Source organism: Coturnix japonica, unplaced genomic scaffold, assembly GCF_054131305.1.
Source record: "Coturnix japonica strain WE unplaced genomic scaffold, WE-NBRP24 Scf104, whole genome shotgun sequence".
In the NCBI taxonomy this organism is placed as follows: domain Eukaryota; kingdom Metazoa; phylum Chordata; class Aves; order Galliformes; family Phasianidae; genus Coturnix; species Coturnix japonica.
Genome location: NW_028189007.1, coordinates 114,923 through 142,680, shown reverse-complemented (window position 1 = coordinate 142,680; position 27,758 = coordinate 114,923). Strand labels below are relative to the sequence as shown.

Below are 27,758 nucleotides of genomic sequence, written 5' to 3'. Positions count from 1 at the left end.
GGTCCATTTCGGAGGCGTCAAAATTTGGGTTAAAATCGCTCATTTTTGGGTCATTTTGGGTCAAAATTGACATTTTTAGCATCTACATTAAATATTTGTTCATTTTTGGGTCAATTTCTGCCATTTTTGGGTCAATTTCTGCCATTTTGGGTCAATTTTGGCCCATTTTGGGTCATTTTTGGGTCCATTAATTTTTGGGTTAAAATCGCCCATTTTTGGGTCATTTTGGGTCAAAAATCGCCATTTTTGGGGCCATGTTTTACCACCCCGAGATCCTCCAACGTCGCAGCGGCTGCTTTGGGACCATCTGGTGAGTGACCTTTGACCCCATGTGACCCCCTGTGACCCTAAATGTGACCCCTGACCCCATATATCCCCTATAGAACCCCATAGAACCCCATTATAACCCTATACAACCCCATATCCCCCCATATCCCCCCATATAACCCCATATAACCCCATATAACCCCATATAACCCCATATCCCCCCATATCCCCCCATATAACCCCATATAACCCCATATAACCCCATATAACCCCATATCCCCCCATAGAACCCCATAGAACCCCATATCACCCCATATTGCCCCATATAACCCCATATAACCCCATATCACCCCATATATCCCCTATATAACCCCATATAACCCCATATATCCCATATATCCCCATATCACCCCATATCACCCCATATCACCCCATATAACCCCATATAACCCCATATAACCACATATAACCCCATATAACCCCATATCCCCCCATATCCCCCCATATAACCCCATAGAACCCCATAGAACCCCATATAACCCCATATAACCCCATATCACCCCATATAACCCCATATATCCCCCATGTAACCCCATATAACCCCATATAACCCCATATATCCCCCATGTAACCCCATATAACCCCATATATCCCCCATGTAACCCCATATAACCCCATATATCCCCCCATATCCCCCCATATAACCCCATATCCCCCCATATAACCCCATAGAACCCCATAGAACCCCATAGAACCCCATAGAACCCCATAGAACCCCATATATCCCCTATATAACCCCATATCCCCCATATAGCCCCATATAACCCCATATCCCCCCATAGAACCCCATAGAACCCCATTACATCCCATATAACCCCATTATATCCCATATAACCCCATATCCCCCCATATAACCCCATATCACCCCATATCACCCCATATCACCCCATATCCCCCCATAGAACCCCATAGAACCCCATAGAACCCCATATAACCCCATAGAACCCCATATAACCCCATATCCCCCCATATACCCCCATATAACCCCATATATCCCCATATAACCCCATATATCCCATATAACCCCATATAACCGCATATAACCCCATATAACCCCATATCCCCCCATATAACCCCATATCACCCCATATAACCCCATATCACCCCATATAACCCCATATATCCCATATAACCCCATATCACCCCATATAACCCCATATCACCCCATATAACCCCATATCACCCCATATAACCCCATATCACCCCATATAACCCCATATAACCCCATATAACCCCATATAACCCCATATATCCCATATATCCCATATAACCCCATATAACCCCATATACCCCCATATCACCCCATATCCCCCCATATAACCCCATATAACCCCATATAACCCCATATAACCCCATATCCCCCCATATCCCCCCATATCACCCCATATCACCCCATATAACCCCATATATCCCCCATATAACCCCATATCACCCCATATAACCCCATATCACCCCATATAACCCCATATAACCCCATATCCCCCCATATCACCCCATATCACCCCATATCACCCCATATAACCCCATATAACCCCATATAACCCCATATAACCCCATATATCCCATATAACCCCATATAACCCCATATCACCCCATATCACCCCATATAACCCCATATATCCCCATATCACCCCATATAACCCCATATATCCCCATATCACCCCATATCCCCCCATATCCCCCCATATAACCCCATATCACCCCATATAACCCCATATGACCCCATATAACCCCATATCCCCCCATATAACCCCATATCCCCCCATATCACCCCATATCCCCCCATATAACCCCATATAGCCCCTATATAACCCCATATAACCCCATATCCCCCCATATCCCCCCATATAACCCCATATAACCCCATATAACCCCATATAACCCCATATAACCCCATATAACCCCATATAACCCCATATCACCCCATATCACCCCATATCACCCCATATAACCCCATATAACCCCATATCACCCCATATAACCCCATATAACCCCATATAACCCCATATAACCCCATATCACCCCATATCACCCCATATCACCCCATATAACCCCATATAACCCCATATCACCCCATATAACCCCATATAACCCCATATAACCCTATATAACCCCATATAACCCCATATCACCCCATAGGTTGGCAGCCACTTGTGTGTCCCGACTGCAGCGAAGGGAAATAATGGCCGTCAATGTGACCAGGACCTGGTGAGTGGGGATCTATGGGGGGATATATGGGGTTCTATGGGGTTATATAGGGGATCTATGGGGTTATATGGGGAGATATGGGGGAATATGGGGTTATAATGGGGTTATATGGGGTTATATGGGGATATATGGGGTTATAATGGAGGTATATGGGGTTATATGGGGGATATATGGGGTGTCTATGGGGTAATATGGGGTAATATGGGGTGATATGGGGGGATATGGGGTTATATGGGGGATATATGGGGGTATATGGGGGGATATGGGGTTCTATGGGGTTATATAGGGGTTATATGGGGTTATATGGGGCGATATGGGGTTATAATGGGGTTATATAGGGTTATATGGGGGGATATGGGGTTATATGGGGATATATGGGGTTATATGGGGGGATATGGGGTTATATGCGGTTATATGGGGTGATATGGGGTTATATGGGGGGATATGGGGTTATATGGGGTTATATAGGGGATATATGGGGTTATATAGGGGGATATGGGGTTATAATGGGATTCTATGGGGTTATGATGGGGGGATATGGGGGAAATAATGGCCGTCAATGTGACCAGGACCTGGTGAGTGTTATAATGGAGTTATATAGGGTTATATGGGGTTATATGGGGTAATATGGGGTTATATGGGGTTATATGGGGATATATGGGGGGATATGGGGTTATATGGGGTTATATGGGGTTATATGGGGGGATATGGGGTTATATGGGATATATGGGGGGATATATGGGATATGTGGGGTTATATATGGGGTTATATATGGGGGGATATGGGGTTATATGGGGTTATATGGGGGATCTGTGGGGTTATATGGGGGGATATGGGGTCCCTATGGGGTTATATAGGGTTATATGGGGCTGATTTGGGGGGATATGGGGTGATATGGGGTTATATGGGGTGTCTATGGGGAGATATGGGGGGATATGAGGGGATATAGGGGGGATATGGGATTATAATGGGGGGATATGGGAGATATGGGGTTATATGGGGGGATATGGGGTTATATGGGGTTTATAGGGTTCTATGGGGTTATATGGGGGGATATGGGGTTATATAGGGTTATAATGGGGTGATATGGGGTTATATGGGGGGATATGGGGATATATGGGGTTATATGGGGTTATATAGGATTATATGGGGTTATATGGGGTTATATGGGATTATAATGGGGTTATAATGGGGTTATATAGGATTATATGGGGTTATATAGGGTTATATAGGAGGATATGGGGGGATATGGGGTTATATGGGGTTATACTGGGGGATATAGGGGGGATATGTGGTTATAATGGGGGCTCTATGGGTCCCTATGGGTCTCTATGGGTCTCTATGGGTGCATTAACCCCTTCCTTTCCAGCCACGCTCTCAGTGCCTTCATTCAGGGTCTGTCCCCCCCCCTGCGCTGCTCCATGTACCTGGCTGTGTACCTCTATGGGGGGATATGGGGCTATATGGGGTTATATGGGGTTATAATGGGGTTATATGGGGGGATATGGGGTTATATGGGGTTATATATGGGATATGTGGGGTTATATGGGGGGATATGGGGTTATAATGGGGTTATATAGGGTTATATGGGGGGATATGGGGTTATATAGGGGATATATGGGGTTATATGGGGTTATATGGGGGGGATATGGGGTTATATGGGGTTATATGGGGGGATATGGGGGGATATATGGGGGGATATATGGGGTTATATGGGGGGATATATGGGGTTATATGGGGGGATATGGGGTTATATCGGGGGGATATGGGGTGTTTATGGGGGGATATGGGGTTATATGGGGATATATGGGGTTATAATGGGGTTATATGGGGATATATGGGGTTATAATGGGGCTGTATGGGGTTTTATGGGGGGATATGGCGTTATATAGGGTTATATGGGGTTATATGGGATTATAATGGGGTTATAATGGGGTTATATAGGATTATATGGGGGGATATGGGGACATATGGGGTTATATGGGGTTATGTGGGGTTATTTAGGGTTATATGGGGGGATACGGGGTGTCTATGGGGTTATATGGGGCCCTATAGGGCTTATATGGGGTTATATAGGGGATATATGGGGTTATATGGGGTTATAATGGGGTTATATGGGGTTATATAGGGTTATAATGGGGTTATATAGGGCATATATGGCGGATATGGGGTTATATGGGGTTATAATAGGGGGTATATGGGGTTATATGGGGTTATAATGGGGTTATATGGGGGGATATGAGGTTATATGGGGTTATATAGGGGGATATGGGGTGATATGGGGGGATATGGGGTTATATAGGGGATATATGGGGTTATATGGGGGGATATGGGGTTATATAGGGTTATATGGGGGCTATGGGGTTATATGGGGTTATATAGGGTTATATAGGGTTATATGGGGGGATATGGGGTTATATGGGGTTATATGGCGTTATATGGGGTTATATGGGGTTATATGGGGGGATATGGGGATATATGGGGTTATATGGGGTTGTATGGGGGGATATGGGGTTATATGGGGGATATATGGGGTTATATGGGGGGATATGGGGTTATATGGGATATATGGGATTATATAGGGGATCTATGGGGGGATATGGGGTGTCTGTGGGGTTATATGGGGGGATATGGGGTTATATGGCAGGATATAGGGGGATATGGGGTTATAATGGGTCTCTATGGGTCTCTATGGGGTGTCTATGGGGTTCTATGGGTCCCTATGTGTCCCTATGTGTCTCTATGGGTCCCTATGGGTCCCTATGGGTCCCTATGGGTCCCTATGGGTCCCTATGTGTCTCTATGGGTCCCTATGGGTCTCTATGGGTCCCTATGGGTCTCTATGGGTCCCTATGGGTCTCTATGGGTCCCTATGTGTCTTCTATGGGTCCCTATGGGTCTCTATGGGTCTCTATGGGTCCCTATGGGTCTCTATGGGTCCCTATGTGTCTTCTATGGGTCCCTATGGGTCTCTATGGGTCTCTATGGGTCGCTATGGGTCCCTATGGGTCTCTATGGGTCCCTATGGGTCTCTATGGGGTCCCTATGGGTCCCTATGGGTCCCTATGGGTCCCTATGGGTCTCTATGGGTCTCTATGGGTCCCTATGGGTCCCTATGGGTCTCTATGGGTCTCTATGGGTCCCTATGGGTCCCTATGGGTCTCTATGGGTCTCTATGGGTCTCTATGGGTCCATTAACCCCTTCCTTTCCAGCCACGCTCTCAGTGCCTTCATTCAAGGTCTGTCCCCCCCCCTGGTGGTCTCGTCCCCCCCCCTGCGCTGCTCCCTGTACCTGGCTGCGCTGCTGCAGCTGGGGCTCACCCGCGTCTATTGGAGGCAGTGCAGGATGCTGGCGGGTATGGGGAGATATGGGGTTATATGGGGGGATATGGGGAGATATGGGGTTATATGGGGAGATATGGGGTTATATGGGGGGATATGGGGTTATATGGGGGGATATGGGGTTATATGGGGGGATATGGGGTTATATGGGGGGATATGGGGAGATATGGGGTGATATGGGGGGATATGGGGTTATATGGGGTGATATGGGGAGATATGGGGGGATATGGGGTTATATGGGGTTATATGGGGTTATATAGGGGATATATGGGGGGATATGGGGATATATGGGGTTATATGGGGTTATATAGGGGATATATGGGGTTATATGGGGTTATATGGGGGGATATGGGGTTATATGGGGTTATATAGGGGGGATATGGGGTTATATGGGGTTATATGGGGGGATATGGGGTTATATGGGGGTATATGGGGTTATATGGGGACATATGGGGTTATATGGGGTTATATAGGGTTATATAGGGGATATATGGGGTTATATGGGGTTATATAGGGGGGATATGGGGTTATATGGGGTTATATGGGGGGATATGGGGGGATATGGGGTTATATGGGGTTATAATGGGGGGATATGGGGGGATATGGGGTTATATGGGGAGATATGGGGGGATATGGGGGGATATGGGGTTATATGGGGGGATATGGGGTTATATGGGGGGATATGGGGTTATATGGGGTGATATGGGGCTGATATGTCATGATATGGGGTGATATGGGGCTGATATGGGGGGATATGGGGAGATATGGGGTTATATGGGGTGATATGGGGTTATATGGGGGGATATGGGGTTATATGGGGTTATATGGGGTTATATAGGGGGGATATGGGGTTATATGGGGGGATATGGGGGGATATGGGGTTATATGGGGTTATATAGGGGATATATGGGGTTATATGGGGATATATGGGGGGATATGGGGAGATATGGGGCTGATATGGGGAGATATGGGGTTATATGGGGTCATATGGGGTTATATGGGGGATATGGGGTTATATGGGGGGATATGAGGAGATATGGGGATATATGGGGCTGATATGGGGTTATATGGGGGGATATGGGGGGATATGGGGTTATAATGGGGCTGTATGGGGGGATATGGGGAGATATGGGGGGGATATGGGGGAATATGGGGTTATATGGGGGGATATGGGGTTATATGGGGTTATATAGGGATATATGGGGTGATATGGGGTTATATGGGGTTATAATGGGGTTATATGGGGAGATATGGGGTTATATGGGGAGATATGGGGTTATATGGGGGGATATGGGGGGATATGGGGTTATATGGGGTTATATGGGGGGATATGGGGTTATATGGGGGGATATGGGGAGATATGGGGTGATATGGGGAGATATGGGGTTATATGGGGAGATATGGGGAGATATGGGGTTATATGGGGGAGATATGGGGTTATATGGGGGGATATGGGGCTGATATGGGGGGATATGGGGTTATATGGGGGGATATGGGGACATATGGGGTTATATGGGGTTATATGGGGGGATGTGGGGGGATATGGGGAGATATGGGGTGATATGGGGGGATATGGGGTTATATAGGGGATATATGGGGTTATATGGGGGGGATATGGGGTTATATGGGGTTATATGGGGTTATATGGGGTTATATGGGGTTATATGGGGTTATATGGGGTTATATGGGGGGATATGGGGATATATGGGGGGATATGGGGATATATGGGGAGATATGGGGTGATATGGGGAGATATGGGGTGATATGGGGAGATATGGGGGGATATGGGGTGATATGGGGAGATATGGGGGGATATGGGGTTATATGGGGGGATATGGGGGGATATGGGGCTGATATGGGGAGATATGGGGTGATATGGGGCTGATATGGGGTTATATGGGGTGATATGGGGTTATATGGGGGGATATGGGGTTATATGGGGGGATATGGGGAGATATGGGGCCATATGGGGTGATATGGGGTTATATGGGGTGATATGGGGTGATATGGGGCTGATATGGGGAGATATGGGGGGATATGGGGGGATATGGGGTGATATGGGGTTATATGGGGGGATATGGGGGGATATGGGGAGATATGGGGTGATATGGGGAGATATGGGGTTATATGGGGATATATGGGGGGATATGGGGCGATAAGGGGAGATATGGGGAGATATGGGGGGATATGGGGAGATATGGGGTTATATGGGGGGATATGGGGTGATATGGGGAGATATGGGGGGATATGGGGATATATGGGGATATATGGGGGGATATGGGGGTATATGGAGCGATATGGGGCTGATATGGGGGGTATGGGGTTATAATGGGGGGATATGGGGTTATATGGGGTGTCTATGGGGATATATGGGGTTATATGGGGTTATGTGGGGGGATATGGGGCTGATATGGGGAGATATGGGGGGATATGGGGGGATATGGGGTGATATGGGGTTATATGGGGAGATATGGGGCTGATGTGGGGAGATATGGGGGGATATGGGGCTGATATGGGGGGATATGGGGTTATATGGGGTTATATGGGGGGATATGGGGGGATATGGGGGGATATGGGGGAGATATGGGGTTATATGGGGTTATATGGGGTTATATGGGGGGATATGGGGTTATATGGGGTTATATGGGGTGATATGGGGTTATATGGGGTTATATGGGGTGATATGGGGCGATATGGGGCTGATATGTGGGTCTGTGCCCCATAGAGGAGGTGGCGTCAGTGTGGGGCCGCCTGCATCGCCTCCATCCGCCCCCGTCCATCGACCTCAGCCCCACTGACAAGTGAGTGCTGCCCCATAGAGACCCATAGAGACCCATAGACACCCCATAGAGACCCATAGAGACCCATAGGGACCCATAGGGACCCATAGAGACCCATAGCCACCCCATAGAGACCCATAGGGACCCATAGAGACCCATAGCCGCCCCATAGAGACCCATAGAGACCCATAGAGACCCATAGAGACCCATAGGGACCCATAGAGACCCATAGCCACCCCATAGAGACCCATAGAGACCCATAGAGACCCATAGCCGCCCCATAGAGACCCATAGCCGCCCCATAGACACCCCATAGAGACCCATAGCCGCCCCATAGCCCCCTATCTGACCCCATAGACACCCCATAGCCCCCTGTCTGATCCCATAGCCCCCTATCTGACACTACAGCCCCCTATCTGACCCCATAGCCCCATATCTCACCCCATAGCCCCATATCTCACCCCATAACCCCATATCTCACCCCAAAACCCCATGTCTGACCCTATAAGCCCCCTATCTGTCCCCATAGCCCCCTATCTGACCCTATAAGCCCCCTATCTGACCCCATAGCCCCCTATCTGAACCCATAGCCCCATATCTGTCCCCATAGCCCCCTATCTGACCCCATAGCCCCCTATCTGACCCTATAGCCCCCTATCTGACCCCATAGCCCCATATCTGACCCTATAACCCCATATCTGACCCCATAGCCCCCCTATCTGACCCCATAGCCCCATATCTGACCCCATATCTGACCCCATAGCCCCCTATCTGACCCCATAACCCCCTATCTCACCCCATAGCCCCATATCTGACCCCCTATCTGACCCCATAGCCCCCTATCTGACCCCATAGCCCCCTATCTGACCCCATAGCCCCCTATGTGACCCCATATCTGACCCTATAACCCCCTATCTGACCCCATAGCCCCATATCTGTCCCCATAGCCCCCTATCTGACCCCATAGCCCCCTATCTGTCCCCATAGCCCCATATCTGTCCCCATAACCCCATATCTGACCCTATAAGCCCTCATCTGACCCCATAGCCACCCCATAGCCACCCTATCTGACCCCATAGACCCCCATAGCCCCCTATCTGACCCCATAGCCACCCCATAGCCCCCTATCTGACCCCATAGCCACCCCATAGCCCCCTATCTGACCCCATAGCCCCCTGTCTGACCCCATAGCCACCCCATAGCCCCCTATCTGACCCCATAGCCACCCCATAGCCCCCCTGTCTGACCCCATAGACCCCCATAGCCCCCTATCTGTCCCCATAGCCCCCTATCTGACCCCATAGCCCCCTATGTGACCCCATAGCCACCCCATAGCCCCCTATCTGACCCCATAGCCCCCTATCTGACCCCATAGCCCGCTATCTGACCCCATAGCCCCCTATCTGACCCCATAGCCACCCCATAGCCCCATATCTGACCCTATAGCCACCCCATAGCCCCCTATCTGACCCCATAGCCCCCTATCTGACCCCATAGCCCCCTATCTGACCCCATAGCCCCATATCTGACCCTATAACCCCATATCTGACCCCATAGCCCCCCATAGCCCCCCTATCTGACCCCATAGCCCCATATCTGACCCCATATCTGACCCCATAGCCCCCCATCTGACCCCATAACCCCATAGCCACCCCATAGCCCCCTATGTGACCCCCTATCTGACCCCATAGCCCCCTATCTGACCCCATAGCCACCCCATAGCCCCCTATCTGACCCCATAGCCCCCTGTCTGTCCCCATAGCCCCCTATCTGACCCCATATCTGACCCCATAGCCACCCCATAGCCCCCTATCTGACCCCATAGACACCCCATAGCCCCCTATCTGACCCCATAGCCACCCCATAGCCGCCCCATAGAGACCCATAGCCGCCCCATAGCCCCATGTCTGACCCCATAGCCACCCCATAGCCACCCCATAGCCCCCCTATCTGACCCCATAGCCACCCCATAGCCCCCTATCTGACCCCATAGCCCCCTATCTGACCCCATAGCCACCCCATAGCCCCCCTATCTGACCCCATAGCCACCCCATAGCCCCCTATCTGACCCCATAGCCCCCTATCTGACCCCATAGCCACCCCATAGCTCCCTATCTGACCCCATAGCCACCCCATAGCCCCCTATCTGACCCCATAACCCCATAGACCCCCATAGCCCCCTATCTGACCCCATAGACCCCCATAGCCCCCTATGTGACCCCATATGTGACCCCATTGCAGGCTGCAGCTGCTGCCCTCTGCCCTACAAGCGGCCCCCGATCCGTTCTTTGGGGTCATGGCTGTGGGGCTGCCCAGCCCCGCTCAGCTCATGCAGGTCTGGCCCCATAACTGCCCCATAACCACCCTATAGCCCCCCATAATGGCCCCATAATGGCCCTATAGCCCCCCATAATGGCCCTATAGCTGCCCTATAACCCCCATAACCACCCTATAGCCCCCCATAATGGCCCCATAACGGCCCTATAGCTGCCCTATAACCCCCATAACTGCCCTATATCCCCCCATAATGGCCCCATAACAGCCCTATAACCCCTATAATGGCCCTATAAAGCCTTAAACCCCATAACTGCCCCATATCTCCCCATAGCTGCCCCATAACTACCCCATAGCCCCCATAATAACCCCATAACTGCCCCATAACCATCCTATATCCCCCCATAACGGCCCCGTAACGGCCCTATAGCTGCCCCATAACCCCTATAATGGCCCTATAGAGCCTTAAAACCCATAACTGCCCCATATCTCCCCATAGCTGCCCCATATCTCCCCATATCTGCCCCATAACTACCCCATAGCCCCCATAATAACCCCATAACTGCCCCATAATGGCCCTATAACCCCATAACTGCCCTATAACCCCCATAACCACCCTATATCCCCCCATAATGGCCCCGTAACGGCCCTATAGCTGCCCTATAACCCCTATAATGGCCCTATAAAGCCTTAAACCCCATAACTGCCCCATATCTCCCCATAGCTGCCCCATATCTCCCCATAACTGCCCCATAACCACCCTATAGCCCCCCATAATGGCCCCATAACTGCCCTATAACCCCTATAATGGCCCTATAAAGCCTTAAACCCCATAACTGCCCCATATCTCCCTATAACTGCCCCATAACCACCCTATAGCCCCCCATAATGGCCCTATAGCTGCCCTATAACCCCCATAACCACCCTATAGCCCCCCATAACGGCCCTATAGCTGCCCTATAACCCCCATAACCACCCTATAGCCCCCTATAATGGCCCCATAACTGCCCCATAATGGTCCTATAACCCCCATAACTGCCCTATATCCCCCCATAATGGCCCCATAAGGGCCCTATAACCCCTATAATGGCCCTATAAAGCCTTAAACCCCATAACTGCCCCATATCTCCCCATAGCTGCCCCATATCTCCCCATAACTGCCCCATATCTCCCCATAGCTGCCTCATAACTGCCCCATAATGGCCCTATAACCCCATAGCTGCCCCATAACTACCCCATATGCCCCCATAATGGCCCCATAACTGCCCTATAGCTGCCCTATAACCCCTATAATGGCCCTATAAAGCCTTAAACCCCATAACTGCCCCATATCTCCCCATAACTGCCCCATATCTCCCCATAGCTGCCCCATATCTCCCCATAACTGCCCCATAACCACCCTATAGCCCCCCATAATGGCCCCATAACGGCCCTATAACCCCTATAATGGCCCTATAAAGCCTTAAACCCCATAACTGCCCCATAAGTGCCCCATATCTCCCCATAACTGCCCCATATCTCCCCATAGCTGCCCCATAGCCCCTATAACTGCCCCATAACTACCCTATAACCCCCATAACCACCCTATATCCCCCCATAACGGCCCCATAATGGCCCTATAACCCCTATAATGGCCCTATAAAGCCTTAAACCCCATAACTGCCCCATATCTCCCCATAACTGCCCCATATCTCCCTATAGCTGCCCCATAACTACCCCATAACCCCCATAATAACCCCATAACTGCCCCATAACCACCCTATATCCCCCCATAATGGCCTCATAACTGCCCTATAACTCCTATAATGGCCCTATAAAGCCTTAAACCCCATAACTGCCCCATATCTCCCCATAGCTGCCCCATAACTACCCCATAGCCCCCATAATAACCCCATAACTGCCCCATAACCACCCTATATCCCCCCATACCGGCCCCATAACGGCCCTATAACCCCTATAATGGCCCTATAAAGCCTTAAACCCCATAACTGCCCCATAACCACCCTATATCCCCCCATAATGGCCCCATAATGGCCCTATAACCCCTATAATGGCCCTATAAAGCCTTAAACCCCATAACTGCCCCATATCTCCCCATAACTGCCCCATAACTGCCCCATAGCCCCCATAATAACCCCATAACTGCCCCATAACCACCCTATAGCCCCCCATAACGGCCCCATAACGGCCCCATAACGGCCCTATAACCCCTATAATGGCCCTATAGAGCCTTAAACCCCATAACTGCCCCAAATCTCCCCATAACTGCCCCATATCTCCCCATAACTGCCCCAAATCTCCCCATAACTGCCCCATATCTCCCCATAACTGCCCCATATCTCCCCATAGCTGCCCCATAACCCCCATAATAACCCCATAACTGCCCCATAATGGCCCTATAACCCCATAACTGCCCCATAGCCGCCCCATAATGGCCCTATAACCCCATAATAACCCCATAACTGCCCCATAGCCGCCCCATAATGGCCCCATATCACCCCATAACCACCCCATAACCCCATAATGACCCCATAATGACCCCATATCCCCCCATAATGGCCCCATATCCCCCCATAATGACCCCATATCACCCCATAACCGCCCCATAACCCCATAATGACCCCATAACTGCCCCATAGCCGCCCTATAATGGCCCTATAACCCCCATAACCATCCCATAACTGCCCCATAGCCCCCATAATGACCCCATATCACCCCATAACCACCCCATAACCCCATAATGACCCCATAACTGCCCCATATCCCCCCATAGGGACCCTATATCCCCCCATAATGACCCCATATCCCCCCATAATGACCCCATATCACCCCATATCACCCCATAACCCCATAATGACCCTATAATGGCCCCATATCCCCCCATAGGGACCCTATATCCCCCCATAATGGCCCCATATCACCCCATAACCACCCCATAACCGCCCTATAATGGCCCTATAACCCCCATAACCACCCCATAACTGCCCCATAGCCCCCATAATGACCCCATATCACCCCATAACCACCCCATAACCCCATAATGACCCCATAATGGCCCCATATCACCCCATAATGGCCCCATATCCCCCCATAATGACCCCATATCACCCCATAACCACCCAATGACCCCATAATGGCCCCTTATCCCCCCATAATGGCCCCATATCACCCCATAACCGCCCCATAACCCCATAATGACCCCATAGCGCCCCATAATGACCCCATATCACCCCATAACCGCCCCATAACCCCATAATGACCCCATAACCGCCCCGTATCCCCCCATAGGGACCCTATATCCCCCCATAATGACCCCATATCACCCCATATCACCCCATAACCCCATAGTGACCCCATAATGGCCCCATATCCCCCCATAGGGACCCTATATCCCCCCATAATGACCCCATATCACCCCATAACCACCCCATAACCCCATAATGGCCCCATATCACCCCATAACCACCCCATATCCCCCCATAATAACCCCATATCGCCCCATAACCATCCCATACTCACCCCATAACTGCAGGTCCTGGAGGAGCCGCTGTTTCTCGGTGAGTTCTGCCCCACACTTATGGGGCAGCTGACCCCATATGTCCCTATATGACCCCATAGAGACCCCATATAACCCCATATCCCCCCATAGTGACCCCATATCCCCCCATTGGACCCCATATGACCCCATATCTCCCCTATCTGACCCCATATAACCCCATATGACCCCATATCCCCCCCATATAACCCCATATCTCCCCATAACCACCCCATATAACCCCATATCTCCCCATAACCCCCCCATATAACCCCATATAACCCCATATCTCCCCATATCCCCCCATATAACCCCATATCTCCCCATAACCTCCCCATATAACCCCATATCTCCCCATAACCCCCCCATATAACCCCATATAACCCCATATCTCCCCATATCCCCCCCATATAACCCCATATCTCCCCATAACCACCCCATATCTCCCCATATCCCCCCATATAACCCCATATCTCCCCATATCCCCCCCATATAACCCCATATCTCCCCATAACCTCCCCATATAACCCCATATCTCCCCATATCCCCCCCATATAACCCCATATCTCCCCATATCCCCCCCACATAACCCCATATCTCCCCATATCCCCCCATATAACCCCATATCTCCCCATATCCCCCTATATAACCCCATATCTCCCCATATCCCCCCCATATAACCCCATATCTCCCCATATCCCCCCCATATAACCCCATATCTCCCCATATCCCCCCCATATAACCCCATATCTCCCCATATCCCCCCCATATAACCCCATATCTCCCCATAACCACCCCATATAACCCCATATCTCCCCATATCCCCCCCATATAACCCCATATCTCACCATAACCACCCCATATAACCCCATATCTCCCCATATCCCCCCCATATAACCCCATATCTCCCCATATCCACCCCATATAACCCCATATCTCCCCATAACCACCCCATATAACCCCATATCTCCCCATATCCCCCTATATAACCCCATATCTCCCCATATCCCCCCATATAACCCCATATCTCCCCATATCCCCCCCATATAACCCCATATCTCCCCATATCCCCCCCATATAACCCCATATCTCCCCATATCCCCCCCATATAACCCCATATCTCCCCATATCCCCCCCATATAACCCCATATCTCCCCATATCCCCCCCATATAACCCCATATCTCCCCATATCCCCCCATATAACCCCATATCTCCCCATATCCCCCCCATATAACCCCATATCTCCCCATATCCCCCTATATAACCCCATATCTCCCCATATCCCCCCCATATCTCCCCATATCCCCCCCATATAACCCCATATCTCCCCATATCCCCCCCATATAACCCCATATCTCCCCATATCCCCCCCATATAACCCCATATCTCCCCATATCCCCCCCATATAACCCCATATCTCCCCATATCCCCCCTATATAACCCCATATCTCCCCATATCCCCCCATATAACCCCATATCTCCCCATATCCCCCCTATATAACCCCATATTTCCCCATATCCCCCCCATATAACCCCATATCTCCCCATATCCCCCCCATATAACCCCATATCTCCCCATATCCCCCCCATATAACCCCATATCTCCCCATATCCCCCCCATATAACCCCATATCTCCCCATAACCACCCCATATAACCCCATATCTCCCCATATAACCCCATATCTCCCCATATCCCCCCCATATAACCCCATATCTCCCCATATAACCCCATATCTCCCCATATCCCCCCCATATAACCCCATATCTCCCCATATCCCCCCCATATAACCCCATATCTCCCCCATATAACCCCATATCTCCCCATAACCACCCTATATAACCCCATATCTCCCCATATCCCCCTATATAACCCCATATCTCCCCATATCCCCCCCATATAACCCCATATCTCCCCATATCCCCCCTATATAACCCCATATCTCCCCATATCCCCCCATATAACCCCATATCTCCCCATATCCCCCCATATAACCCCATATCTCCCCATATCCCCCCCATATAACCCCATATCTCCCCTATCTGACCCCATATGTCCCTATAGAAGCTTATATGACCCTATGTGATCCCATATAACCCCATAGTGACCCTATATAACCCCATATCTGACCCATATAACCCTATATGACCCCATATCCCTTCCATATAACCCCATAGCCCCTCATCTAACCCCATAGGACCCCATATGATCCTATAGGGCCCCATTTCCCCCCTATTTAACCCTATATGACCCCATAGTGACCCTATATGACTCCATAGTGATCCTATATGACCCCATATAACCTTATAGTGACCCTATATGACCCCATATCCCTCCCATATAACCCCATAGCCCCTCATCTAACCCCATAGGACCCCATATGATCCTATAGGACCCCATATCCCCCCTATTTAACCCTATATAACCCTATAGGACCCCATAGTGACCCTATATTACCCCATATGACCCCATATCTCCCCCATCTGACCCCATAGTGACCCTATATGACCCTATATCCCCCTTATATGACCCTATATGATCCCATATCCCCCTATATAACCCCATATCTCCCCATATCCCCCCCATATAACCCCATATCTCCCCATATCCCCCCATATAACTCCATATCTCCCCATATCCCCCCCATATAACCCCATATCTCCCCATATCCCCCCCATATAACCCCATATCCCCCCATATAACCCCATATCTCCCCATATCCCCCTATATAACCCCATATCTCCCCATATCCCCCCCATATAACCCCATATCCCCCTATATAACCCCATATCTCCCCATATCCCCCCCATATAACCCCATATCTCCCCATATCCCCCACATATAACCCCATATCTCCCCATATCCCCCCTATATAACCCCATATCTCCCCATATCCCCCCATATAACCCCATATCTCCCCATATCCCCCCCATATAACCCCATATCTCCCCATATCCCCCCATATAACCCCATATCTCCCCATATCCCCCCCATATAACCCCATATCTCCCCATATCCCCCCCATATAACCCCATATCCCCCCATATAACCCCATATCTCCCCATATCCCCCCATATAACCCCATATCTCCCCATATCCCCCCCATATAACCCCATATCCCCCCATATAACCCCATATCTCCCCATATCCCCCCATATAACCCCATATCTCCCCATATCCCCCCATATAACCCCATATCTCCCCATATCCCCCTATATAACCCCATATCTCCCCATATCCCCCCCATATAACCCCATATCTCCCCATATCCCCCCCATATAACCCCATATCCCCCCATATAACCCCATATCTCCCCATATCCCCCCATATAACCCCATATCTCCCCATATCCCCCCCATATAACCCCATATCTCCCCCATATAATCCCATATCCCCCCCATATAACCCCATATCTCCCCATAACCACCCCATATAACCCCATATCTCCCCATAACCACCCCATATAACCCCATATCTCCCCATATCCCCCCCATATAACCCCATATCTCCCCATATCCCCCCATATAACCCCATATCTCCCCATAACCACCCTATATGATCCTTTATGACCCCATATCCCCCCCATATAACCCCATATGACCCCATATCCCCCCCATATAACCCCATATCTCCCCATATCCCCCCATATAACCCCATATCTCCCCATATCCCCCCATATAACCCCATATCTCCCCATATCCCCCCATATAACCCCATATCTCCCCATATCCCCCTATATAACCCCATATCTCCCCATATCCCCCCCATATAACCCCATATCTCCCCATATAACCCCATATAACCCCATATCTCCCCATATCCCCCCCATATAACCCCATATCTCCCCATATCCCCCCCATATAACCCCATATCTCCCCATATCCCCCCCATATAACCCCATATCTCCCCATATCCCCCCATATCCCCCCATATCTCCCCATATCCCCCCCATATAACCCCATGTCTCCCCATATCCCCCCATATAACCCCATATAACCCCATATCCCCCTATATAACCCCATATCTCCCCATAACCACCCCATATAACCCCATATCTCCCCATATCCCCCCCATATAACCCCATGTCTCCCCATATCCCCCCATATAACCCCATATAACCCCATATCCCCCTATATAACCCCATATCTCCCCATAACCACCCCATATAACCCCATATCTCCCCATATCCCCCCCATATAACCCCATATCTCCCCATATCCCCCCATATAACCCCATATAACCCCATATCCCCCTATATAACCCCATATCTCCCCATAACCACCCCATATAACCCCATATCTCCCCATATCCCCCCCATATAACCTCATAGCCCCTCATCTAACCCCATAGGACCCCATATGATCCTATAGGGCCCCACATCCCCCCCTATTTAACCCTATATGACCCCATAGTGATCCTATATGATCCCATATAACCTTATAGTGACCCTATATGACCCCATATCCCCCCCATATAACCCCATAGCCCCTCATCTAACCCCATACGACCCCATATGATCCTATAGGACCCCATATCCCCCCTATTTAACCCTATATAACCCTATATGTCCTCATAGCGATCCTATATGACCCTATAGTGACCCTATATAACCCCATATCTGACCCATATAACCCTATATGACCCCATATCCCCCCCATATAACCCCATAGCCCCTCATCTAACCCCATAGGACCCCATATGATCCTATAGGGCCCCATATCCCCCCTATTTAACCCTATATAACCCCATAGTGACCCTATATGATCCCATAGTGACCCTATATAACCCCATATCTGACCCATATAACCCTATATGACCCCATATCCCCCCCATATAACCCCATAGCCCCTCATCTAACCCCATATAGCTCCATATGATCCTATAGGGCCCCATATCCCCCCTATTTAACCCTATATAACCCCATAGTGACCCTATATGACCCCATAGTGATCCTATATGGCCCCATATAACCCTATAGTGACCCTATATGACCCCATATCCCTCCCATATAACCCCATAGCCCCTCATCTAACCCCATAGGACCCCATATGATCCTATAGGACCCCATATCCCCCCTATTTAACCCTATATGACCCTATAGGACCCCATAGTGACCCTATATAACCCCATATGACCCCATATCTCCCCAATCTGACCCCATAGTTCCCCTATATGACCCTATATCACACCGTATGTCCCCATAGTGACCCTATATAACCCCATATAACCCTATACGACCCCATATCCCCCTTATATGACCCTATATGATCCCATATCCCCCTATATAACCCCATATCTCCCCATAACCACCCCATATAACCCCATATCTCCCCATATCCCCCCCATATAACCCCATATCTCCCCATATCCCCCCCATATAACCCCATATCCCCCCATATAACCCCATATAACCCCATATCTCCCCATATCCCCCCCATATAACCCCATATCTCCCCATATCCCCCCATATAACCCCATATCTCCCCATATCCCCCCCATATAACCCCATATCTCCCCATATCCCCCCATATAACCCCATATCTCCCCATATCCCCCCCATATAACCCCATATCTCCCCATATCCCCCCCATATAACTCCATATCTCCCCATATCCCCCCCATATAACCCCATATCTCCCCATATCCCCCCATATAACCTCATATCCCCCCCATATAACCCCATATCTCCCCATAACCACCCTATATGATCCTATAGGGCCCCATATCCCCCCTATTTAACCCTATATGGCCCCACAGCTCCGACCCCGGAGAGCATCACCATGCGTGAGGCCGAACGTCTGACCGTCACCCCATTGATGGAGGTGGGGCTGCCCCATAGCGACTTATGGGGCTGTATAGGGAGATATATGGGGGGATATGGGGGTGATATGGGGTTATATGGGGGGATATGGGGTTATATAGGGGGATATGGGGTTGTATGGGGGGATATGGGGTGATATGGGGGGATATGGGGTTGCTGGGACCCCATTGATGGAGGTGGGGCTGCCCCATAGCGACTTATGGGGCTGTATGGGGTTATATGGGGGGATATGGGGTCTCTATGGGGTTATATGGGGTTATATGGGGGGATATGGGGTCTCTATGGGGTTATATGGGGTTATATGGGGGGATATGGGGTTATATGGGGGGATATGGGGTCTCTATGGGGGGATATGGGGTTATATGGGGGGATATGGGGTCTCTATGGGGGGATATGGGGTTATATGGGGAGATATGGGGTGTCTATGGGGTGTCTATGGGGTTATATGGGGGGATATGGGGTCTCTATGGGGTGTCTATGGGGTTATATGGGGGGATATGGGGTCTCTATGGGGGGATATGGGGTTATATGGGGGGATATGGGGTTATATGGGGGGATATGGGGTTATATGGGGGGATATGGGGTTATATGGGGTGATATGGGGTTATATGGGGGGATATGGGGTCTCTATGGGGGGATATGGGGTTATATGGGGGGATATGGGGTTATATGGGGAGATATGGGGTCTCTATGGGGTGTCTATGGGGTTATATGGGGGGATATGGGGTTATATGGGGGGATATGGAGTTGTATGGGGGGGATATGGGGTCTCTATGGGGTGTCTATGGGGTTATATGGGGGGATATGGGGTCTCTATGGGGGGATATGGGGTTGCTGTCACCCCATTGATGGAGGTGGGGCTGCCCCATAGCGACTTATGGGGCTGTATGGGGTTATATGGGGAGATATATGGGGGGATATGGGGTTATATGGGGGGGATATAGGGGGATATGGGGGGATATGGGGTTGTATGGGGGGGATATGGGGTTATATGGGGGGGATATAGGGGGATATGGGGGGATATGGGGTTGTATGGGGGGGATATGGGGTTATATGGGGGGATATGGGGTGATATGGGGGGATATGGGGTGTCTTTGGGGAGATATAGGGGGATATGGGGTTATATGGGGGGGATATGGGGTCATATGGGGCTCTATGGGGGGATATGGGGTAGATATGGGGTTATATAGGGAGATATGGGGTTATATGGGGGGATATAGGGGGATATGGGTTCAGTATGGAGTTATATGGGGGGATATGGGGTGTCTGGGGTGATATGGGGAGATATGGGGTTATATGGGGGGGATATGGGATTATATGGGGAGATATGGGGTTATATAGGGGGATATGGGGTTATATGGGGGGGATATGGGATTATATGGGGAGATATGGGGTTATATAGGGGGATATGGGGTTATATGGGGGGATATGGGGTTATATGGGGGGATATGGAGTCTCTATGGGGGGATATGGGGTTATATGGGGGGATATGGGGTTATATGGGGGGATATGGGGTTATATGGGGTTATATGGGGGGATATGGGGTGTCTATGGGGTTATATGGGGGGATATGGGGTCTCTATGGGGTTATATGGGGAGATATGGGGTCTCTATGGGGGGATATGGGGTCTCTATGGGGGGATATGGGTTTGCTGGGACCCCATTGATGGAGGTGGGGCTGCCCCATAGCGACTTATGGGGCTGTATGGGGTTATATGGGGGGGTATATGGGGGGGATATAGGGGGATATGGGGTTATATGGGGGGATATGGGGTCTCTATGGGGGGATATGGGGTCATATGGGGGGATATAGAGGGATATGGGGTCAGTATGGGGTTATATGGGGTCTCTATGGGGTTATATGGGGTCTCTATGGGGGGATATGGGGCTGGTATGGGGCAGCTATGGGGTCCCTATGGGGTCTCCATGGGGCAGGTATGGGTTCCCTATGGGGTCCCTATTGGGTCTCTATGGGGCAGCTATGGGGCAGCTATGGGTTCCTTATGGGGTCCTTATGGGGTCTCTATGGGGTTTCTATGGGGCAGCTATGGGGTGGGGTCCCTATGGGGTTTCTATGGGGTGGGGTCCTTATGGGGTCTCTATGGGGTCTCTATGGGGTGGGGTCCCTATGGGGTCTCTATGGGGCAGCTATGGGGTGGGGTCTCTATGGGGTGGGGTCTCTATGGGGCAGCTATGGGGCGGCTATGGGTTCCTTATGGGGTTCCTATGGGGTCTCTATGGGGTTTCTATGGGGCAGCTATGGGGTGTCTATGGGGCAGCTATGGGGTGTCTGTGGGGTCCCTATGGGGTCTCTATGGGGTGGCTATGGGGTGGGGTCCTTATGGGGTCCCTATGGGGCGGCTATGAGGCAGCTATGGGGTCCCTATGGGGTCTCTGTGGGGTCCCTATGGGGTGGGGTGTCTATGGGTCCCTATGGGGTCTCTATGGGGTTTCTATGGGGCAGCTATGGGGTGTCTGTGGGGTCCCTGTGGGGTCTCTATGGGGTAGCTAAGGGATGGGGTCCCTATGGGGTGTCTATGGGGTCCCTATGGGGTCTCTATGGGGCAGCTATGGGGTGGGGTCCCTATGGGGTCTCTATGGGGCAGCTATGGGTTCCCTATGGGGTCTCTATGGGATCTCTATGGGGTCCCTATGGGGTCTCTATGGGTCGGCTATGGGTTCCCTATGGGGTCTCTATGGGGTCTCTATGGGGTAGCTATGGGATGGGGTCTCTATGGGGTAGCTATGGGATGGGGTCTCTATGGGGTCTCTATGGGGCAGCTATGGGGCAGCTATGGGGCGGCTATGGGTTCCTTATGGGGTCCCTATGGGGTCTCTATGGGGCAGCTATGGGGTGGGGTCCCTATGGGGTTCCCTATGGGGTCTCTATGGGGCAGCTATGGGGTGGGGTCCTTATGGGGTCTCTATGGGGTCTCTATGGGGCAGCTATGGGATGGGGTCCCTATGCGGTCCCTATGGGGTCTCTATGGGGCAGCTATGGGGTCCCTATGGGGTCTCTATGGGGCAGCTATGGGGTGGGGTCCCTATGGGTTCTCTATGGGTTCCCTCTGGGGTCTGTATGGGGTCCCTATGGGGTCTCTATGGGGCAGTTATGGGGTCTCTATGGGGTCCCTATGGGGTCCCTATGGGGCGGCTATGGGTTCCTTATGGGTTCCCTATGGGGTCTCTATGGGGCAGCTATGGGGCAGCTATGGGGTCCCTATGGGGTCCCTATGGGGTCCCTATGGGGTCTCTATGGGTCCCTATGGGTCTCTATGGGTCCCTATGGGTCCCTATGGGGTCTCTATGGGTCCCTATGGGTCTCTATGGGGTCCCTATGGGGTCCCTATGGGGTCTCTATGGGGTCCCTATGGGTCTCTATGGGGTCCCTATGGGTCCCTATGGGTCTCTATGGGGTCTCTATGGGTCCCTATGGGTCCCTATGGGGTCTCTATGGGTCCCTATGGGGTCTCTATGGGGTCCCTATGGGGTCTCTATGGGGTCTCTATGGGTCCCTATGGGGTCTCTATGGGGCGGGGTCCCTATGGGGTCCCTATGGGGTCCCTATGGGTCCCTATGGGTCTCTATGGGGTCCCTATGGGTCCCTATGGGGTCTCTATGGGGTTGTGCCCTATAGGAGGCTGAGCTCCCTGAGCCGACCCCGGAGGAGCTTCAGTTCCTGAGCGAGGCCGAGTCCGAGCTGCTGCCCCACTGTGAGCAACGCTATGGGGTGATATGGGGCTGTATGGGGTGATATGGGGTTATATGGGGGGATATGGGGTTATATGGGGCTGTATGGGGGGTTATGGGGTTATATGGGGGGATATGGGGGGATATGGGGTGATATGGGGGGATATGGGGCTATATGGGGGGATATGGGGCTATATGGGGGGATATGGGGTTATATGGGGTTATATGGGGGGATATGGGGTTCTATGGGGTTATATGGGGGGATATGGGGGGATATGGGGTTATATGGGGTTATATGGGGGGATATGGGGCAGATATGGGGGTATATGGGGTGATATGGGGTTATATGGGGGGATATGGGGTGATATGGGGTTATATGGGGTGATATGGGGCAGATACGGGGTTATATGGGGCTGATATGGAGTTATATGGGGCTGCTATGGGGCAGGTATGGGACTATAGAGCTGCTATGGGGCAGCTATGGGGCTGCTGTGGGATCATATGGGGTTCTATGGGGGGTTATGGGGTTCTATGGGGCACTATGGGGTCTCTATGGGGTCTCTCTGTGTCCCTATGGGTCTCTATGGGGTCCCTATGGGTCCCTATGGGGTCTCTGTGGGTCTCTATGGGGTCCCTGTGGGTCCCTATGGGTCTCTATGGGGTTTTATGGGGTCTCTATGGGTCGCTGTGGGGCCGGTTGTGGGTCTGGCCCCATAGATCTGTTGTGCCCCATAGTGGAGGAGATCCCAGAAGAGGAGGAGGAGGAGTTGGGGGTCCTGGAGCCAGGTGAGCACTTATAGGGCTGCCCCATAAGTGTGGGGCTGACCCCATAATATGGGGCTGGCCCCATAAGTGTGGGGTGTGGGGCTGGCCCCATAAGTGCCGGTTCTGCCCTATAGTGATGGAAGCCCCCGAGGAGCCACAGCTGCCCCCCGAGGTATGTGTGGGGCTCTATGGGGCAGCTATGGGGTCTCTATGGGGCTCTGTGGGGTCTCTATGGGGTTTCTATGGGTCTCTATGGGGTCTATGTGTCTCTATGGGTCTCTATGGGGCGCTATGGGTCTCTATGGGGTTTCTATGGGTCTCTGTGGGTCTCTATGGGTCTCTATGGGGTCTATGGGTCTCTATGGGATCTGTGGGTCCCTATGGGTCTCTATGGGTCCCTATACGTCTCTATGGGTCTCTATGGGGTCTCTATGGGTCTCTGTGGGTCCCTATGGGTCTCTATGGGGACTATGGGTCTTTATGGGGTCTGTGGGGTCTTTATGGGGTCTCTATGGGTCCCTATGGGTCCCTATGGGGTCTCTGTGGGTCTCTATGGGGTCTGTGGGTCCATATGGGGTCTCTATGGATCTCTATGGGTCCCTATGGGGTTTCTATGGGTCTCTGTGGGTCTCTATGGGGTCTCTATGGGGTCCCTATGGGTCCCTATGGGGTCTTTATGGGGTCTCTATGGGGTCTATGGGTCCCTATGGGGTCTCTATGGATCCCTATGGGTCTCTCTGGGTCTCTATGGAGTCTATGGGTCTTTATGGGGTCTGTGGGGTCTCTATGGGGTCTCTATGGGTCTCTATGGGGTCGCTATGGGTCTCTATGGGGTCTATGGGTCTCTGTGGGTCCCTATGGGTCTCTATGGGTCCCTATGGGTCTCTATGGGGTCTCTATGGGGCTCTATGGGATCTGTGGGTCTCTGTGGGTCCCTATGAATCTCTGTGGGTCTCTATGGGTCTCTATGGATCCCTATGGGTCCCTATGGGTCTCTATGGGGTCTCTATGGGGTCTCTATGTTTCCCTATGGGATCCTAATGTTACATCTATGGGTCTGCCCCATAGGCCGCCCCATCTCCCCCCCCCCGTCGCCGCCCCCCATCCCGGCCCCACATGGACCCCCAAGTTCAGATCCCGGCCGATGAGATCCGGGCTCAGCTGCACCCCACAGCGCACTGCAGCCCCATGGTGAGACCCCAGCCCCATAAGTGTCCATTGGGACCCACCTCTGCCCCATAAGTGGCTCCTCAGCCCCATAAGTGCCCATTGGGACCCACCTCTGCCCCATAAGTGTCCATTGGGACCCACCTCAGCCCCATAAGTGTCCATTGGGACCCACCTCAGCCCCATAAGTGGCTCCTCAGCCCCATAAGTGCTCATTGGGACCCATTGGGACCCATTTCAGCCCCGTAAGTGGTCCTTCAGCCCCCTAAGTGCCCATTGGGACCCACCTCAGCCCCATAAGTGCCCATTGGGACCCACCTCTGCCCCATAAGTGGCTCCTCAGCCCCATAAGTGCCCATTGGGCCCCACCTCAGCCCCATAAGTGTTCATTGGGACCCACCTCTGCCCCATAAGTGGCTCCTCAGCCCCCTAAGTGCCCATTGGGACCCACCTCTGCCCCATAAGTGCCCATTGGGACCCACCTCAGCCCCATAAGTGCCCATTGGGACCCACCTCAGCCCCATAAGTGTCCATTGGGACCCACCTCTGCCCCATAAGTGCCCATTGGGACCCACCTCAGCCCCATAAGTGTCCATTGGGACCCACCTCTGCCCCATAAGTGTTCATTGGGACCCATCCCAGCCCCATAAGTGGCTCCTCAGCCCCATAAGTGCCCATTGGGACCCATCTCTGCCCCATAAGTGCCCATTGGGACCCACCTCTGCCCCATAAGTGCCCATTGCGACCAACCTCTGCCCCATAAGTGCCCATTGGGATCCATCCCAGCCCCATAAGTGCCCATTGGGACCCACCTCTGCCCCATAAGTACCCATTGGGACCCACCTCTGCCCCATAAGTGCCCATTGGGACCCACCTCTGCCCCATAAGTGCCCATTGGGACCCACCTCAGCCCCATAAGTGCCCATTGGGACCCACCTCAGCCCCATAAGTGCCCCCTGTGCCCCATAAGTGCCCATTGGGACTAATTTCGGCCCCATAAGTGTCCATTGGGACCCACCTCTGCCCCATAAGTGTCCATTGGGACCCACCTCTGCCCCATAAGTGCCCATTGGGCCCCACCTCAGCCCCATAAGTGTCCATTGGGACCCATCCCTGCCCCATAAGTGTCCCCTGTGCCCCATAAGTACCCATTGGGACCCACCTCAGCCCCATAAGTGCCCATTGGGACCCATCCCTGCCCCATAAGTGTCCCCTGTGCCCCATAAGTACCCATTGGGCCCCACCTCAGCCCCATAAGTGTCCATTGGGACCCATCCCTGCCCCATAAGTGTCCCCTGTGCCCCATAAGTACCCATTGGGACCCACCTCAGCCCCATAAGTGCCCATTGGGACCCATCTCTGCCCCATAAGTGCCCCATAAGTGCCCATTGGGACCCACCTCAGCCCCATAAGTGCCCATTGGGACCCACCTCAGCCCCATAAGTGTCCATTGGGATCCACCTCAGCCCCATAAGTGCCCATTGGGACCCACCTCTGCCCCATAAGTGTCCATTGGGACCCACCTCAGCCCCATAAGTGCCCATTGGGACCCACCTCTGCCCCATAAGTGTCCATTGGGACCCACCTCAGCCCCATAAGTGCCCATTGGGACCCACCTCAGCCCCATAAGTGTCCATTGGGACCCACCTCTGCCCCATAAGTGGCTCCTCAGCCCCATAAGTGTCCATTGGGACCCACCTCAGCCCCATAAGTGCCCATTGGGACCCATCTCTGCCCCATAAGTGCCCATTGGGACCCACCTCTGCCCCATAAGTGGCTCCTCAGCCCCATAAGTGCCCATTGGGACCCACCTCTGCCCCATAAGTGCCCATTGGGACCCATCTCTGCC

At 51.8% G+C, this 27,758-nt stretch overlaps 1 protein-coding gene across 25 annotated transcripts in view; it reads left to right on the top strand.

Moving 5' to 3' along the window:
• Positions 1-150: 150 nt before the first annotated feature.
• Positions 151-27,758, top strand: part of REC8 (REC8 meiotic recombination protein) — a 44,806-nt gene continuing 17,198 nt past the window's right edge. Inside the window, exons 1-12 of one of the 25 annotated variants that reach the window (XM_085534952.1) lie at positions 151-310; positions 2,467-2,535; positions 3,905-3,930; positions 5,775-5,891; positions 8,603-8,678; positions 10,899-10,992; positions 14,464-14,488; positions 20,224-20,288; positions 23,925-24,000; positions 24,713-24,763; positions 24,877-24,914; positions 25,811-25,933. In XM_085534952.1, the coding sequence (XP_085391078.1) occupies positions 255-310; positions 2,467-2,535; positions 3,905-3,930; positions 5,775-5,891; positions 8,603-8,678; positions 10,899-10,992; positions 14,464-14,488; positions 20,224-20,288; positions 23,925-24,000; positions 24,713-24,763; positions 24,877-24,914; positions 25,811-25,933 (816 nt within the window). In that variant the 5' untranslated portion in view covers positions 151-254. Of the gene's footprint in view, positions 311-2,466; positions 2,536-3,074; positions 3,111-3,904; positions 3,931-5,748; positions 5,892-8,602; positions 8,679-10,898; positions 10,993-14,463; positions 14,489-20,223; positions 20,289-21,129; positions 21,142-21,950; positions 21,960-23,924; positions 24,018-24,712; positions 24,764-24,876; positions 24,915-25,810; positions 25,934-27,758 lie in introns of those variants that run through there. The other 24 variants (XM_085534951.1, XM_085534956.1, XM_085534957.1 and 21 more) reach the window with 24 other exon arrangements.